This window comes from Bos grunniens, chromosome X, assembly GCF_055505025.1.
Source record: "Bos grunniens cultivar Pamir isolate PY7600 chromosome X, Bosgru_T2T1.0, whole genome shotgun sequence".
NCBI classification, from domain to species: Eukaryota; Metazoa; Chordata; class Mammalia; order Artiodactyla; family Bovidae; genus Bos; species Bos grunniens.
Genome location: NC_141194.1, coordinates 68,593,132 through 68,610,367, shown reverse-complemented (window position 1 = coordinate 68,610,367; position 17,236 = coordinate 68,593,132). Strand labels below are relative to the sequence as shown.

General features: G+C 38.3%; 1 protein-coding gene and 1 pseudogene across 20 annotated transcripts in view; one reads left to right on the top strand and one right to left on the bottom strand.

The window, feature by feature from the left end:
* The window catches only part of ATRX (ATRX chromatin remodeler), a 284,412-nt gene that overhangs the window by 58,604 nt on the left and 208,572 nt on the right, over nucleotides 1-17,236 (top strand). For all 20 annotated transcript variants that reach the window (XR_015158787.1, XM_086387280.1, XM_086387277.1 and 17 more), the window contains one exon: nucleotides 15,286-15,398. Coding sequence is in view for 19 of the 20 variants with exons in the window: in XM_086387280.1 (XP_086243406.1) it covers nucleotides 15,286-15,398 (113 nt within the window). In the remaining variant the exon portion in view is untranslated. The remainder of the gene's footprint in view (nucleotides 1-15,285; nucleotides 15,399-17,236) is intronic.
* LOC147340664 (SWI/SNF-related matrix-associated actin-dependent regulator of chromatin subfamily D member 1 pseudogene) lies at nucleotides 2,738-4,305 on the bottom strand (annotated as a pseudogene).

Sequence of the window (17,236 nt, the reverse complement as noted above, 5' to 3'; positions counted from 1 at the left end):
AAATCCTTGTTTGTTTTATGTATAGTGATATGTATCTCGTTATCCCACACTTCTAATTCCCCCCCCCCCCTTACCCTTTGGTAACCATAAGTTTGTTTTCTGGGTCTGTGAGTTTGTTTCTGTTTTGTACTTAGATTCATTTGTATTATTTTTTTGATTTCCCATAAAAGTAGAACAGTAAGTCCCCTACATACAAATGAGTTCCATTCTGAGAGTGCACTTGTAAGTCCAGTTTGTTCGTAAATCCAACAGTTAGCCTAGGTATCCAACTAACACATTCGACTCTATACTGCTATACTGTAATAGGTTTGGAATAGATTCACATCTTTGAAAGTTCACAACTCAAAGGTTCGTATGTAGGGCATCCCCTGCTGTATTAAATAATATTTCTTTCTGTTTCCCACTTAACTTCACTCAGTATGATAATCTGTAGGTCTATCTATGTTGCTGCAAATGGCATTATTTCATTCTTTTTTGTGGCTGAGTAATATTCCATTTTGTATATATACCATATCTTCTTTATGTGTTCATCTGTTGATGGACAGTTAGATTGCTTCCATATCTTGGCTATTGTAAATAGTCTGGCTGTGAACATTGTGGTTCATATATGTTTCCAAAGTATCGGGTTTTTGTCTTTTCTGGATACATGCCCAGGAGTGGGATTGCTGGATTGTATGGTAATTCTAGTTTTGATTTTTGAAGGAACCTCCATACTGTTTTTTATAATGGCTGCACTAGTGTACATTCTCACCATCAGTATAGGTGAGACCCAAACCCTCCAGTGTTTTTACTTGTGGGTTTTTTGGTGATGGCCATTTTGATTGGTGTGAGGTGATACCTCATTGCAGTTTTGATTTGCATTTCTCTAGTAATCAGTGATGTAGAGCATCTTTTCATGTGCTTTTTGTCCATTTATTGTTTTGAAGAAATGTCTTTTGGTCTTCTCATTTGTTTGATTGGGTATTTTTTTTTTATATTGAATTGTAATCCTGTGTCTGACATCATGTGCAGATATTTTCTAGCATTTCTTTTTCTTTTGTTCATGGCTTCCTTTGCTGTGTAAAAGCTTTTAAATTTGCTTAGGTCCCATTTGTTTATTTTTTTTCCCCAGAAGATTCTTTTATTGAAACTGGTTGATATCAATAAGGGGACAGTACAAAAAAATTTTTGGTCCATGAAAAAAACATAATAATTCAGTTAATGAAAACAGTTATCTTCAACAGGGACACTGTAGGAGTGCTGAGCTTCCTTATGGTTCCAGCCCCAGGGACAGAGGTTGTCCATTGTCACTCTGGGGAGAACCTTTCAGGGAGTGGGGGGATAATGACTGGAAGGAGAAGATGGGGAGAAAGTCCTGTTGTCCCCAGCATGGAACGGTCAGGAATACAGGGCTAGGGGATGTGCTCGCAGAAGTCTGAGGAGGGGGTGGGGAAGCAGGGGCTTTGTCAGTTCTGCAGCTTTACAGCCCATGCTGAATAGAATTCCCTCTCTGTGCCCAGCTCTTCCACCCTGCTATGCTGAGTCTGTGAGCCTGGTATATGCTAACTTGGGGGTGATACAACCTGGAAGAATCTGAGACTCTCCTGGAAAGATATGAAGCCATCTCAGTTCCAAGGGGCCAAGATTGCAGAATAAGGTCCTGCTGCTAGCTGAGGGGTCTGCAGCTTTGAGGGTGCAGGCTGGGGAGTCACAATCCTGTGAGGCAGGGAGAAAGATGAGTCACAAACCCAAGTCAGAGCTCTCTCTACCCCTAGGCGCTTTCACTCCTCAGTGCCCTGGAAGTCACCAGTGGGTGTCAACTGGGCAGACAAGGGACAGAAAGACTGGGATGGCCCAGGGCTTTTACCTATTTGATTGCAGGCCTGTTTCTCCATGAAAGGATGGGGGAGGCAGGGTGGAGTGAATGAATGAGTCACACCTCCACGCAGGAAGGAACATCCTCTGCTGGCAATGACAGCACCCTAGGTTAGGTTCCCAGGGCCCTGACAGGGAAAGGCAAGATTCCCCTACCTGAATGCCCTTGGTTAGGACAGACAGGAGGAAGTCCTTAACAGCAGCTACAGGGAGTGTGCTGGGAGGGAGCAATACTATGAGAACAAACTCTGATACTGATGTGTTTCCCCCCTCCGAGGAAGTGGAGAGAAGCACTGAGACAGCATGCCCATCTGGAGGGCTGTAGACTGACCTCGGGCTCAATGGAGCCCGAGAGCCAGGGTTCCTTTAGTGCTAGAGGGCAACAAGTGAAGGGAGAGTTTGCTCCAAACCTGTGGAGGGAAGGAAGGAAATTGGATTCTGTTATCAGGAGATCCAAGATCAACTAGCTTATAGAGTGCCCCCAGGCCTGAGTTGTGGAGAAGGGATTACAGCTCCTAACTCCTGGGTCTCTGAAGGGCAGGATCAGTGTAGTTGGTCCCCTTGAGGACCACTTGGCCTTAGGCCCAGTCCATTCACTGCACTAATTATCAAACTATGGGTTCTCTCTAATACTATCTAGAGGTCCTAAGCAGACCAGGGGAGGGGAGTGGCACATGGGAAATTTGTGGGGCAAAGGGAAGCTGGGGACAGGAAGGAATGGGGTGGAAGAGGATGACTGCTGTCACGTGATATCCTCTTCATTCTGGTGTTGTCCTAGAACCGACAGCATCCCCTGGAAGGCCCCAGGCAAGAGTATGAGACACAGCACAGGGCCCAAATAAAGAAACTGGTGCAGCCAAATTAGGGCTTTGTGGGTGAAGCCCTATGTATTTTGGATTCCCAGGGCTTGCTCTAATTTTTGTCATCTCTGCTGCACCTTGGAGTAGAAATATCGGCACACAGCTTCCTGGGCCCAAGGCTGGAAGTAGAATTCTGCTCAGTGTTCCTCCTCTGGGTTACCCACCATATCAGTCATGGTCTTGAGGTCCTGGCACTGGGACTGAAGCAAGTCACTGATGAAACCTTGAGGGTCTTTGGCAAAGCTCAGCAAGAACTCTTGCTGGGTCTTCAGCAGATTGATAGTTTCTGTTGTCTCATGGATCTTGTTGTCTAGAGTAGCAATCTCCTGCTGGCTAGCAGTAGACAGCAAAAGAGAATTCATCTGGGTTTTCAAGGTATCATCCACTTTCACATCAGTGTCATAACAAGCTGTCTTTTTCTGATCATTCGGGTCAACACTGATGACATGATTAATGATGATGGGCTCAGGTGTCATAAGCAAGGCATGGGGCTGTTGGGGGACCTCTGAAAACTTCATACATTGAGAATCAAAGATCTGCTGGAGGTACTTGTCAGAGATGACAAACTCCCGCTCATGTCTGTCCTGGAGCTTATGTGTCTTAATATATTGCCACAGTGCTTGAATGATCACTGGACAGGTCTGGGTGTGGATGCCCAGGAGCCAAGCCAGACAAAGGTCTAATTTAAACTGAGGAGGCTGGTAATTCAGTATCAACAGGACAGTACACCGTATATTCACATCTCCTGGCTATTTCACCTGGAAGCCATCCATCTCCTGGGTAGTGGTGGTCCTGTGCCGTTCTACCAGATGGTTGTCTGGTCCATACAAGTCTTTGTCCAGTTCGATTACCAAGGACTTAAAAGAAGAGAACTTCCTCTTTTGTTTGGTGGCATCATATTTGGACAAGGCTGAATCCTCCAGGAGCCGTCCTTCTACCTGAAGCTCCCAGGAAGCCATTGTCCCTTCTCCATCCTTGGCATCTGACTTAGCCAGATTGAAAGTGTTAGAAATGAAAATTCACAGCTTTTGTTTTTGCTTGATGGAACGTTTCAAGGCTTCCTGGATACCTAGCCGTTTGCTCACAATAGTCTGGTCCAGTTTCCTTTCAAAAGCCAAGATATCCATATAGGCTTAGGATTCTGGTACCATTTCACGAATCCTTTGAGATAGAATTTTGTCAGCCATCGTTTTTTTGCACTGTGATTCCAATTTTGGACTGCCTGCTGCTGGACCTGCTGGATCTGCTGAGGCGCAGGTCTCTTGTGGGACTGGTCCATCCCTGACTGAGCCAGGCCAGGTCAGACTGAAGGGTTCCCCCATGACCAGGGGGTCCCAAGGAGGGTCCCTGAGGTGTCATTTGGCTGCCTGGTAACATACCTGGTCTTAGATAGGCTGCTTTGGGCACCCAGGAGCGGTATAGACCTTGACTCGGGTGCTGGGCCCGTATGCACCAGACTCCCCAGTGCCCTGCCGAGGCCCAGGGCAGCCACTACGCCCACCCCTCCCTGAGGCTCCTACGCCCTACTGGGAGCCACAGATTGGAAACACGCCCAGGCTGCCATCTTTCCCAGAGCTGCTGCTGAAGCTGCACAAAGAGTCGAACTGGAACTCCTATTTTTATTTCTATTGCTTTGGGAGACTGACTTAAGAAAACGCTGATACGATTTATGTCAGAGAATGTTTTGCCTATGCTTTCTTCTAGGAATTTTATGGTGTCATGACTATGTTTAGGTCTTTAAACCATTTTGTGTTTATTTTTCTTTGTGGTATGAGGGAGTGTTCTAACTTCACTGATGAGGTTGTCTAGCTTTCACATTGCCACTTGTTGAAGAGACTGGCTTTTCTGCATTGTTTATTCTTGCTTTCTTTGTTGAAGATTATTTAACTGTAGATGTTTTGAGTTTATTGTTGGGCTCTCTATTTTGTTCTGTTCTTCTCTATGTCTGTTTTTGTGCCAATGGCATGCTGTTTTATTACTGTAACTTTATACTATTGTCTGAAGTCAGGGAGGGTTATGCCTCCAGCTTTGTTCTTTTCCCTCAGGATTGCTTTGGCAGTTCTGGATCTTTTGTGGTTCTATATTAATCTTATGATTACTTGTTCTAGTTCTTTGGAAAATGTTATAGGTAGTTTGATACGGATTGTATTAAGTCTGTAGATTGCTTTGGATAGTATGACCATTTTACCAATATTCTTCCAATCCAAGAGCATGGAATATCTTTCCATGTCTCCGAATCATCTTCTGTTTCCTTTTTCACTGTTTTATAGTTCTCAATGTATAGCTGTTTTACCTCATTGGTTAGGTCTATTCCTAGGTATTTTATGTTTTTGGATTCTATTATACTGTTTATTAAAATTATTTTTATATTTATTTATTTATTTGGCTACACCGTGTGGTTTGCAGGAACTTAGTTTTTAGAACAGGTATTGAACCCATGCCCCAGCAGTAAAAGCACCAAATCCTAACCACTGGACCTCCAGGGAACTCCTTGGATGCTATTTTAAATGGGATTCTTGTTACTTTCTCTTTATGAGATTTTATTGTTAGTATAAAGATATGCAACATATTCTGTATATTAATCTTATATTCTTTTACTTTGCTAAATTCATTTATTAGTTAATAGTTTTTGTGTGGAATCCTTAGGAATTTCTGTAGTGTATGTCATATGCATATAGTCACAGTTTTATCTTAACTTTTCAATTTGAATATGTTTTATTTCATTTTTTTTTTTTTGATTGCTGTGCCTTTGCTCAGTTTTGAATTTGGTTGGTTGGTTTTTTCCTAGTTGAATTGTAAGATTTCTTTTTGTTTCCTGACTATCAGTACCATTTCTGATATATAATTTAGAAATATTTTCTCTCATTTTGTGGGTTGTCTTTTTATTCTCTTGATAATAGCCTTTGATGCACAAAATGTTTACATTTTGGTGAAATCCAGTTTATTTTTTGTTGTTGTTGTTGCCTGTGCTGTTGGTATCATATTCAAGAAAGCATAGCCAAATCCGATATCATGAAGATTCCCCTTCTATTTTCTATAGAGTTTAATGGATGGTTTTAGCTACGCTTTTTAGGTCTTTGATGAATTTTGAGTTAATTTTTGTATGTGGTGTCAGACAAGGGTCCAAGTCAATTTTTTTGCATGTGGATGTCCAGTTTTTTCCATATTGTCCTTTTCCTGTAGTATATTGTTGATACCCTTCTTGAAAATCAATTGACCACATATATGCAAGGCTTTATTTCTAGGTTCTATACTCCATTGTTCTATATGTTCTTCTGCCAGTACTACAATGTTTTAATTATTTTAGCTCTGCATTTAGATTTTTTAAGTTTAGTTGATTTACTGTATTGTGTTATATATATATATATATATATTATATACGTCAAAGTAATTCAGTTATGCATATATATTTTCCACATTATTTTATAGTTTAGGTTATTGCATGATATTAAGTGTAGTTCCCTGTGTTATATGGTAAATTCTGTTGGTTTAGTAGTTAGTTTTGAAATTAGGAATTGTGAGTTCTTTAATTTTATACTTTTTCATAATTGTTTTGGCTATTCAAGATTCCTCAAGAATTTTAGAATTGATTTTTCTGTTTCTGCAAAAATATCTTGTGATTTTGATAGGAGTTGAAAAGAATCTGTAGACCACTTTGAGTAGTATTGCCATCTTAAAAATATTTGTGTTTTTAACTTTTTCTGTCTGTGAAAAGATTGCTGTTTTGAAGCTTACCAGAAGTCTTTCACCTCCTTGGTTAAATTTATTCCTAAATATTTAATTCTTTCTGATGCTATTGTAAATGTAATTGTTTTCCAAGTTTCCATTTTGGATTGTTGGTTGTTAGTATAAAGAAATACAGCTGATTTTTTGGTGTGAATTTTGTATCCACCAGCTTTGCAATTTGTTTATTAACTGTGTTAAGAATTTTTGTTATGAATTCTTTTAAGATTTCCTACATGTAAGTTGTCATCTGTGGACAGAGATAAGTTTACTCTTCCTTTACAGTTTGGATTATAATATGCTACTTTAAACAATTGTTAAGTGAGCATGAAACCATTTACCTCAGATTGGGACTTGACTCCATTTGGATAGGACTCAAACCCAGCCAAAACCCGTGGTACCTGGTTTCAGGGCCAAATAAAAATAAAGCTCAGGTTCTTGATGTCTCATCACAAAAAGAATTCAGTGAGAGACAAAGTGATAGGTAAGAGGTAGATTTATTCAGATTCTGAGAGAAGCACACTCCATAGACAGAGTGTAGACCACTGCAGAGGGCTTGTGTGGCTGCAAAATGTGGTCTGGTTAGTTTTTATAGGCTGGGTAATTTAATATGCTAATGAGTTGGAGGATTATTCCAACTATTTTTGGGAGGGGACGGAGATTTCCAGGATTTGGGGCACTGCCCACTCCTTGGTCTTTTAACAGTGCCTTGGAACTGTCATGGTACCTCTGGGTGTGTCATGTCACTTACTGATTGAGGACCAAGGTCTAGTCTTTGTCTGCCATCTTGGTCCCACTTGATTCTAATCGACTTATGTTATGTCCTTCAGTTCAGTTCAGTCACTCAGTCATGTCCTACTCTTTGCGACCTCATAGACTGCAGCATGACAGGCTTCCCTGTCCATCACCAACTCCTGGAGCTTGCTCAAACTCATGTCCATGGAGTCGGTGATGTCATCCAACCGTCTCATCTTCTGTCACCCCCTTCTCCTCCCACCTTCAATCTTTGCCAGCATCAGTGTCTTTTCAAATGAGTCAGTTCTTTGCAACAAGTGGCCAGTGTATTAGAGCTTCAGCTTCAGCATCAGTCCTTCCAATGAATATTCAGGACTGATTTCCTTTAGGATTGACTGGTTTGAGCTCCTTGCAGTCCAAGGGACTCTCAAGAGTCTTCTCCAACACCACAGTTCAAAAGCATCAATTCTTCGGCACTCAGCTTTCTTTATAGTTCAGCTCTCACATCCATACATGACTACTGGGTAAACCATAACTTAGACTAGATGGACCTTTGTTGGCAAAGTAATGTCTCTGCTTTTTAATATGCTGTCTAGGTTGGTCATAGCTTTTCTTCCAAGGAGCAAGCATCTTTTAATTTCATGGCTGCAGTCACCATCTGCAGTGATTTTGGAGCCCAAGAAAATAAAGTCTCTCACTGTTTCCATTGTTTCCGCATTTATTTGTCATGAAGTGATGAGACCAGATGCCATGATCTTAGTTTTCTGAATCTTGAGTTTTAAGCCACATTTTTCATTTTCTTCTTTCACTTTCATCAAGAGGCTCTTTAGTTCTTCGCTTTCTGCTATAAGGGTGGTGTCATTTGCGTATATGAGGTTATTGATATTTCTCCTGGCAATCTTGATTCCAGCTTGTGCTTCATCCAGCCCAGCATTTCTCATGATGTACTCTGCATATAAGTTAAATAAGCAGGGTGACAATATACAGCTTTGACGTACTCCTTTCCCAATTTGGAACCAGTCTATTGTTCCATGTCCAGTTTTAAATGTTGCTTCTTGACCTGCATACAGAATTCTCATGAGTCAGGTAAGGTGGTCTGATATTCCCATCTCTTTCAGAATGTTGTATAGTTTGTTGTGATCCACACGGTCAAAGGCTTTGGCGTAGTCAATATAGCAGGAGTAGATGTTTTTCTGGATTTTCTTGCCTTTTTGATGATCCAGCGGATGTTGGCAATTTGATCTCTGGTTCCTCTGCCTTTTCTAAATCCAGCTTGAGCATCTGGAAGTTCATGGTTCACATACTGTTGAAACCTGGCTTGGAGAATTTTGAGTATTACTTTGATTGTGTGTGAGATGAGTGCAATTGTGCGGTTTCTGAACATTCTTTGACATTGCCTTTCTTTGGGATTGGAATGAAAACTGACCTTTTCCAGTCCCGTGGCCACTGCTGAGTTTTCCAAATTTGCTGGCATATTTATTGCAGTATTTTCACAGCATCATCTTTTAGGATTTGAAATGGCTGATCTAGAATTCCATCACCTCCACTAGCTTTGTTCATAGTGATGCTTCCTAAGGCCCACTAGACTTCACATTCCAGTGTGTCTGGCTCTAGGTGAGTGATCACACCATCGTGATTATCTTGGTCGTGAAGATCTTTTTTGTATAGTTCTTCTGTGTATTCTTGCCACCTCTTCTTAATATCTTCTGCTTCTGTTAGATCCATACCATTTCTGTCCTTTATTATGCCCATTTTTGCATGAAATGTTCCCTTGGTATCTCTAACTTTCTTGAAGAGATCTCTAGTTTTTCCCATTCTGTTGTTTTCCTCTATTTCTTTACATTGATCACCGAGGAAGGCTTTCTTATCTCTCCTTGCTATTCTTTAGAACTCTGCATTCAAATTGCTATATCTTTCCTTTTCTTCTTTGCCTTTAGATTCTCTTCTTTTCTCAGCTATTTGTAAGGCCTCTTTCAGCCAACCATTTTGCCTTTCTTTTTCTTAGGGGTGGTCTTGATCACTACCTCTTGTACAATGTCATGAAGCTTCATCCATAGTTCTTCAGGTACTCTGTCAGATCTAATCCCTTGAATCTATTTCTTACTTCCACTGTGTATTCGTGAGAGATTTGATTTAGGTCACACCTGAATGGTGTAGTGGGGTATGTCATTCTTTCAAAAGTTGTGCCCTGTACCTTTCCCTCCTGTTACAAGCAGATATTTAATTACCAATGATTTGTTTATAAAAAGACCAGTTTTAGTCACTATATTCATGATTCAGTTCAGTTCAGTTGCTCAGTCGTGTCCGACTCTTTGCAACCCCATGAACTTCAGCACGCCAGGCCTCCCTGTCCATCACCAATTTCCGGAGTCCATCCAAACCCATGTCCATTGAGTCGATGATGCCATGCAACCATCTCATCCTCTGTCATCCCCTTCTCTTCCTGCCCTCAATCTTTCCCAGCATCAGGGTCTTTTCAAATGAGTCAGCTCTTCGCATCAGGTGGCCAAAGTATTGGAGTTTCAGCTTCAACATCAGTCCTTCCAATGAACACCCAGGACTGATCTGCTTTAGGATGGACTGGTTGGCTCTCCTTGCAAGTCCAAGGCACTCTCAAGAGTCTTCTCCAACACCACAGTTCAAAAGCATCAATTCTTTGGTGTTCAGCTTTCTTTATAGTCCCACTCACATCCATACATGACCACTGGAAAAACTATAGCCTTGACTAGATGGACCTTTGTTGACAAAGTAATGTCTCTGCTTTTTAATATGCTGTCTAGGTTGGTCATAACTTTCCTTCTAAGGAGTAAGCATCTTTTAGTTTCATGGCTGCAGTCACCATGTGCAGTGATTTTGGAACCCAGAAAAATAAAGTCAGCCACTGTTTCCACTGTTTCCCCATCTGTTTGCCATGAAGTAGTGGGACAGGAATGCCATGATCTTCGTTTTCTTAATGTTGAGCTTTAAGCCAACTTTTTCACTCTCCTTTTTCACTTTCATCAAGAGGCTTTTTAGTTCTTCTCCACTTTCTGCCATAAGGGTGGTGTCATCTGCATATCAGAGGTTATTGATATTTCCAAATTTCAGACATACTGTGTGATCTATTGCTGTGTTTTAAAAATAGCTGCTTATCCGTTGGAACAAGTAGGTGAATGGGTGAAAATTAAAAATAAGGGTTTTGGTTTTTATTTTGTGTTGTTTTTTGGCCATACCATGAGTTCCGAGCCCATGGGATTGTGAGCACAGAGTTCTAACCAGTGGACCACAGGGAATTCCCAGTGTTAGATGTTTCTGTTGTGAAATACTAGGTAACACATACACAGAATCTTTCTTTCAACTACATGTAAATCTGTAAATATCTCAAAATGAAAAGTTTAATTAAAAAAGGCTAGCTCTTTTACACATATGCTTATCCAATTAATAATGCAGAAATTATGAAGCACTAGTAATTTTTAGAACTCTAGAGTTCCTCATGGAAAAAAAGTTGTAAAACATTCAAGGTAAAGAACATGGCCCATAGTTCAAAACACTGATATCAGAACTTAAAACTTGGTCTGAAATTCAGTCATTATGATATGGTTATCCTACATTAGCACTTTAGATTTTTATTTTGGTTTACTTGAAGATAGATAGATTAGATTTTACATCAAGCCCATGTTGTTAATTGTGTATCTGTAAGTATAAAGGGTGATCACATTCCTCTAAAATAGATTTTTAACTACTCCTTTTTTCAAGGTTTATTTATTTATTTTTGGTTGTGATAAGTCTTTGTTGCTTTACTCAGGCCTTTTCTAGTTGCGGTGAGTGTGGGCTACTCTTAGTTATAGTACGTGGGCTTCCCAGTGTGGTGGCTTCTCATTTCTTTTTCATTCCTTAAATATCTTGGATCTTCCCAAGCAAACATAGAAGACTGGTACGGAGAGGCCACTGGCCTTGGAGCCCAGCACCCTGCTTGAATCTGGGAGGTGTCTGGCTTATGAAGGCCTCACAGATATTACCTGATTTCTAGTGGTTTTTTCTTAAAGCCTTTTATTTATTTATTTATTTTTGGCTCTGCTGGGTCTTTGTTGCTGAGCTTTTTCTAGTTGTGGAGAGTAGGGGCTACTGTTTGTTATGGTGGGCAGGCTTCTGGTTGCAGTGATTTCTTCTGTTGCAGAACACAGGCTCTAGGCACAAGACTTCAGTGGTTGTGGTACGTGGACTCAGTAGTTGAGGCTCACAGACTCCAGAGTGCAGGCTCAGTAGGTGTGGTGCATGGGCTTAGTTACCCCATGGCACATGGGATCTTCTCAGACTAGGGGTCAAACCTATGTCCCCTGTATTGCAAGGCAGATTCTTAACCAGTGGACCACCAGAGAAGCTCCACCTTACTGTTTTAATGTGCATTCTTTTGATGATTAGTGAGATTGGAGTGCTTTTCTCCTAATTTTTTTTTTACATAGTTATATTCCATTAAAAAAATTTTGTCTTTTATTCATTCATATACTCATTGTGTCGCTCAGTTGTTTCTGACTCGTGCGACCCCATGAGATTGGAGTACTTTTTCTCCCAGTTCTTTTTTTACATAGTTATATTCCATTTTTTAATTGTCTTTTATTCACTTATATACTAGGAATTTATTATTATTATTTTTGGTCGCACTGTATGGCATATGAAATCTTAGTTCCCTGACCAGGGATTGAATCCATGCCCTCTGCAATGGAAGCCTGGAGTCCTAACTATTGGACCATTAGGGATTCCCAGTTTTATTTAATATAATAAGAATCTTTTTATTTTCAGATGATTTTGCTGACTAAATTTTATTTATGGATTTTTTGGGGAAAGTGTGTGCACAAGTTTTATGTCTTATGTTTTATTACATGCATTCTTTTTTTTTAAGGTAAATTCTTTTTTTTATATGATTTGGGAGAATGGCATTAAAACATGTATTACATACATTCTTAAATACCATCCTCTACTTTTTATTTTCCATTGAGGTAAAATTCACATAAAACAGAATTTACCATTCTAAAATCATTTCAGTATATAATTCAGTTAAAAAATTTTTTTTTACTAAATTCACAATATTGTACAACTGTTACCACTTTCTAAAATTAGAATATTTTCATTGTCCCCAAAGATAGCCCATACCTCCCAATTTCCCCCTTTCTCCATCCCCTGCTGCTGCTGCTAAGTTGCTTCAGTTGTGTCCGACTCTGTGCGACCCCATAGACGGCAGCACATCAGGCTTCCCCGTCCCTGGGATTCTCAAGGCAAGAACACTGGAGTGGGTTGCCATTTCTTTCTCCAATGCATGAAAGTGACGAGTGAAAGTGAAGTCACTCAGTCGTGTCCGACTCTCATCGACCCCATGGACTGCAGCCTACCAGGCTCATCTGTCCATGGGATTTTCCGGGCAAGAGTACTAGAGTGGGGTGCCATTGCCTTCTCCATTCCCTGGGTACCCATTAATCTACTTTCTCCCTCTGTAGATTTGCCTACTTGGATATTTTACATGTATAAGCAGAATCATCCAACATGTAGGAATTTGTGTCTGCCTTTTATATCATAAAGTTTCCAAGGTTCATCCATGTTTAGTATGGATGAATATTTCATTCCTTTTTATTGGGGTATAATATCCCATTGTTTATTTATCAGTTGATGGATATTTGGATACTTTTTGCTTTTGACTTTTATAAATATTGCTACTATGAACTTTGTATAGTTTTTTGAGCATAGGCATATGTTTTCATTCTCTTGGGTATATATCTAGGAGTGGAATTGCTGACCATTAAAATGTTTTTCATACTGACTGTCCCATTTTACATTCCCACCATCAATGTATATAGGTTCCAATTTCTTTACATCCTTGCCAACCCTTTAGTTTTAAAATACAATTATCATATTCATCCTAATGTGTATAAAATAGTATCTCATTGTGGTTTTGATTTATATTTTGTTCTAATGACTAATAATCTTGAGCATTTTTTCATGTGCTTCCTGGCCATTTGTGTGTATTCTTTGCATAATTGTATATCTAAGTTCTTTTTTCAATGGAAGTATAGTTGATTTACAGTGTTATATTAATTTCTGCTCCATAACAAAGTGGTTCAGTTATATATACATTCTTTAAAAAATATTCTTTTCCATTGTGATTTATCATAGAATATTGAATATAGTTCTCTTGGCTATACAGTAGGACCTTGTTGTTTATCCATTCTGTATATAAAAGCTTAAATCTGCTGCCTCCAATTTTCCACTCTAGCCCCCCTCCTACTCTCCCACCCTATTTAGCAAACAACAGTCTGCTCTCTAGAGCTGATTCTGTTTCTGTTTAATAGGTTCATTTGTGTCATATTTTAGATTAAACATATGAATGACATGTGGTATTTGTCTTTCTCTTTCTGAGTTACTTCCCTAGTATGATAATCTCTAGTTGCATCCATGTTGCTGCAAATGGCATTTTTTCATTCTTTTATGGCTAAGTGATATTTCACTGTGTGTGTGTGTATCGTATCTTCTTTTTAACATTTTTATTTATTTTTAATTGAAGGGTAATTGCTTTACAATATTGTGTTGGTTTCCACCATACAGCAACATGAATCAGTCATAGTTATACATATGCCCCTCCCTCTTGAGCTTCCCTCCCACCTTCCACCCCATCCCACCCCTCTAGGTTGTTTCAGAGTACCAGTTTGAGCTCCCTGAGTCATAGCTCAAATTTCCACTGGCTATCTATTTTACATATGGTGATGTGTATAGATATACCACATCTTTATTTATCTGTCAGTGACCATTTAAGTTGTTTCCATGTTTTGGCTATTGTGAATAGGGTTGTTATGAACATTGTGGTGCCATGTATCTTTTTGAATGCCCAGGTTTGGGATTGCTAGATCAAATGGTAATTCTGTTTTGTTTTAGGAGGAACCTCCATAGAGTTTTCCACAGTGGCTACACCAACTTAAATTCCCACCAACAGTGTAGGAGGGTTCCTTTTTCTCTACACCCTCTTTAGCGTTTATTATTTGTAGACTTTTTAACGATGACCTTTCTGACTGGTATGGTATTTCACTGTAGTTTTGGTTTGATTTCTCTAGTAATTAGAAATGTTGAACATCTTTTCTTGTGCCTATTGCCCATCTATATGCCTTCTTTGGAATACTGTCTATTTAGGTCTTCAGCCCATTTTTTGATTGGGTTTTTTGTTGTTGAGTTGTTGTATATTTAAGTTCTTTAAAACCCATTTTACAGTTAGGTTTGTCTTTTTATTGTTTAATTGTAAGAAGTCTTTATATTATTAAAAGGATATATATTATATAAAAGGATATTAATGCCTTTTCAGATACATGATTTGAAAATAGTTGTCCCCAGTTAAATGGGTTGTCTTTTCACTTTCTTGATGGTATCTTTTGATACACAGAGGATTTGAATTTTTTGCATTTTAAACTTTTATTCTTTTGTAACCCTGTTGGATTACAGATGCATCTATTATATAACTTAGTAGGATATACTGTAATAATACACTTACATAAATATTTCCATGGGAATCTGTGAGCTCTAAATCCCATTCTATGTTTTATTCATCATTGTGTTTGTCATTTATAAAATTACTCTGTTCTAAGCAGAAAATAGAGTAATAAACAAAAAACTACTGAAGGCTTCCAGAGAGTAAGTGCTCAGGAAATATATTTGAAAAATGAATGAATTATTATTGTAAATGATGTAAAGCAGAATATCATACTATTAATATTTTCCTTGAATTATACTTTTTTATTTTAAAAATATCTTATTCATGTATAGAGTTTTAAATTTCTGTCATACAGCTCAGTGATTCAGTTTTTTATATATATATATTATATATATATATACACACACATATTCTTTTTCACATTATTTTCCATAATGGTTTATCACAGTCCTTGAATTATACTTTGTAGATAAGTGTACATGTAGAGTTTGTTACTCATGTTTTCATATCCTCAGTGAAATAAAGAAAAGACATTTTCTTTAAGTTTTATTTTATTTGTTTCAGACCACTTACAGTGTAGATAGATTTTCAGTTTACTAAACTATGTATTTAATTCAATATATGACCTCGTAAATAAGGATATTCTTAAAACTTTTATTTTAACAGCGAAAGCAAGTTGAATACATTGGTGCAGAAGCTTCATGACTTTCTGGCACACTCATCAGAGGAATCTGAAGAAACAAGTTCTCCTCCAAGACTTGTGATGAACCAAAGCACAGGTAAATTGGAAAAAAGAATTGCAATATCTTCTAGTCTTATTTACCGTTTATTTTTGAGGAGCTGAAGTTATTAAAATTTTTAATAGCCCCTGTGTTTCTAGGAGTTAGGTAATATCTGATATTATAGATTTTGATTCAGATAAGTAAAAAATTTAAGGTTTTATGGTTTTAGGTGCTTAGAGAAGCATACACTGAAGGTTTTATTTGTAATGGAAATGTTTTATAGAAGTGGGTGATGACTGTTAACTTTAAAATAGATAGGAGTGGGAGCAGTACAGAAATATGTTATTCTAAAAGTTATTCATGTATTATGAGTTATATTTTTATTTTCTTTGATAACTTTTCAGCATAGATTTGGTCCATACATTTTTAAAATACAAAACAACATCTCCTTTCTACCTCCCTTTTTCCTTTTTAAAAGTATATTGTATCATGTGATGATGACCATCATTTGTTTTCAAGTTTTTAAGGGTAGGCGCATATAGAAGAGGTGGACATGCACACAGGTGTGCGTACACACACACAAACACACACAGGCCTATTTGCACACAAACACAATATGGACAAGAAGTATGAAGAGTGGTAGATCACAGTGAAAAGTTCAACCATATGTGTAATTAGAGTCCCAGAAGGAAAGAAGAGAGAGAATGGTTCAGAATCTGAGTTTGATGAGATACTCACTGAGCATTTCCTAAAAGTGAAGAAAGACATCATGTAGATTCATGAAACACTGTGAACCTCAAGCAGGATAAATGGAAAGAAAACTATAACTAAGAAAATCATAATAAACTCCTAAAGAACAAAAACCAAGAGAAAAATCTTAGAAGCAGCTGGAGGAAAACAGTCATTGCTTTTTTAATGTTGAATGTTTTTGAACAGTAACACTGATAGCTCATTTGACAACAGTAATGTTAGAAGCTGGATGATAAATAAATGATTTATTTAAAGGGCCAAGTGAAAATAATTGCTAGCATAGTCTGCTCAGTGAAAACATCTTTCACAAGTGAAGGTGGATAAAACTTTGGAGTTTTCCTGACAGTCCAGTGGTTAAGACTCTGCCCTTCTACTGCAGGGGGCATGGGTTTGATGCCTGATCAGGGAACTAAGATTCAGCATGCCATGAGGCATGGCCAAAAATAAGTAAGAATGATGTCAGCATATGTACACTAGGGGAAATACCAAAGGGTTTTCTTAAATCAGAAGGAAAATAATTTGAAATGGCAGCATCAAAATACAGGAAGTTATGAATAACAATGGAATCAATAAATAGGTGGAAAAAATGAAATATGTACTTTTATCTAATCCACAGTCTCTAGTCTTAATTCATAAATTGCCCAACAGTGTTTTCATAGGTAAGTCCCCTACCCTCCCAAGACCAGGATCCCGTTGAAGAGCCCACACTGTATATGTTACTTGGTCTTTAGCCTTTTCAAATCTCAAACAAGCTGGAACCATGACATTTTAAAAATGTATAGATATATTATTTTGGTGATTGTCCCTCAGTGTTCGTTTGATTAGTTATAAAATTAGATTGAGGTTTTTAATTTTTGGCAGGATTGCTGTGTAAGTGGTGTTATGTTCTTGTCCATACATCATATCACAAAGCACATGATGAAGTTTCCTCCTTTATTGGTGATATTAACTTAGGTTATTTGGTTATGGCTGCTTTTCTAAATTAAACCACTGTAAAGTTATGATTTATTCTTTTGTACCTACCTAAAAAGTAATTTGTTGAAGATTACTTTGAAACTGCTTAGGTATTCTTTTCATCATCAAAAATTAGCTTTTTTTAAAAAATTGCAAATTATCACAAACTTGGCAGCTTAAGACAACCCAAA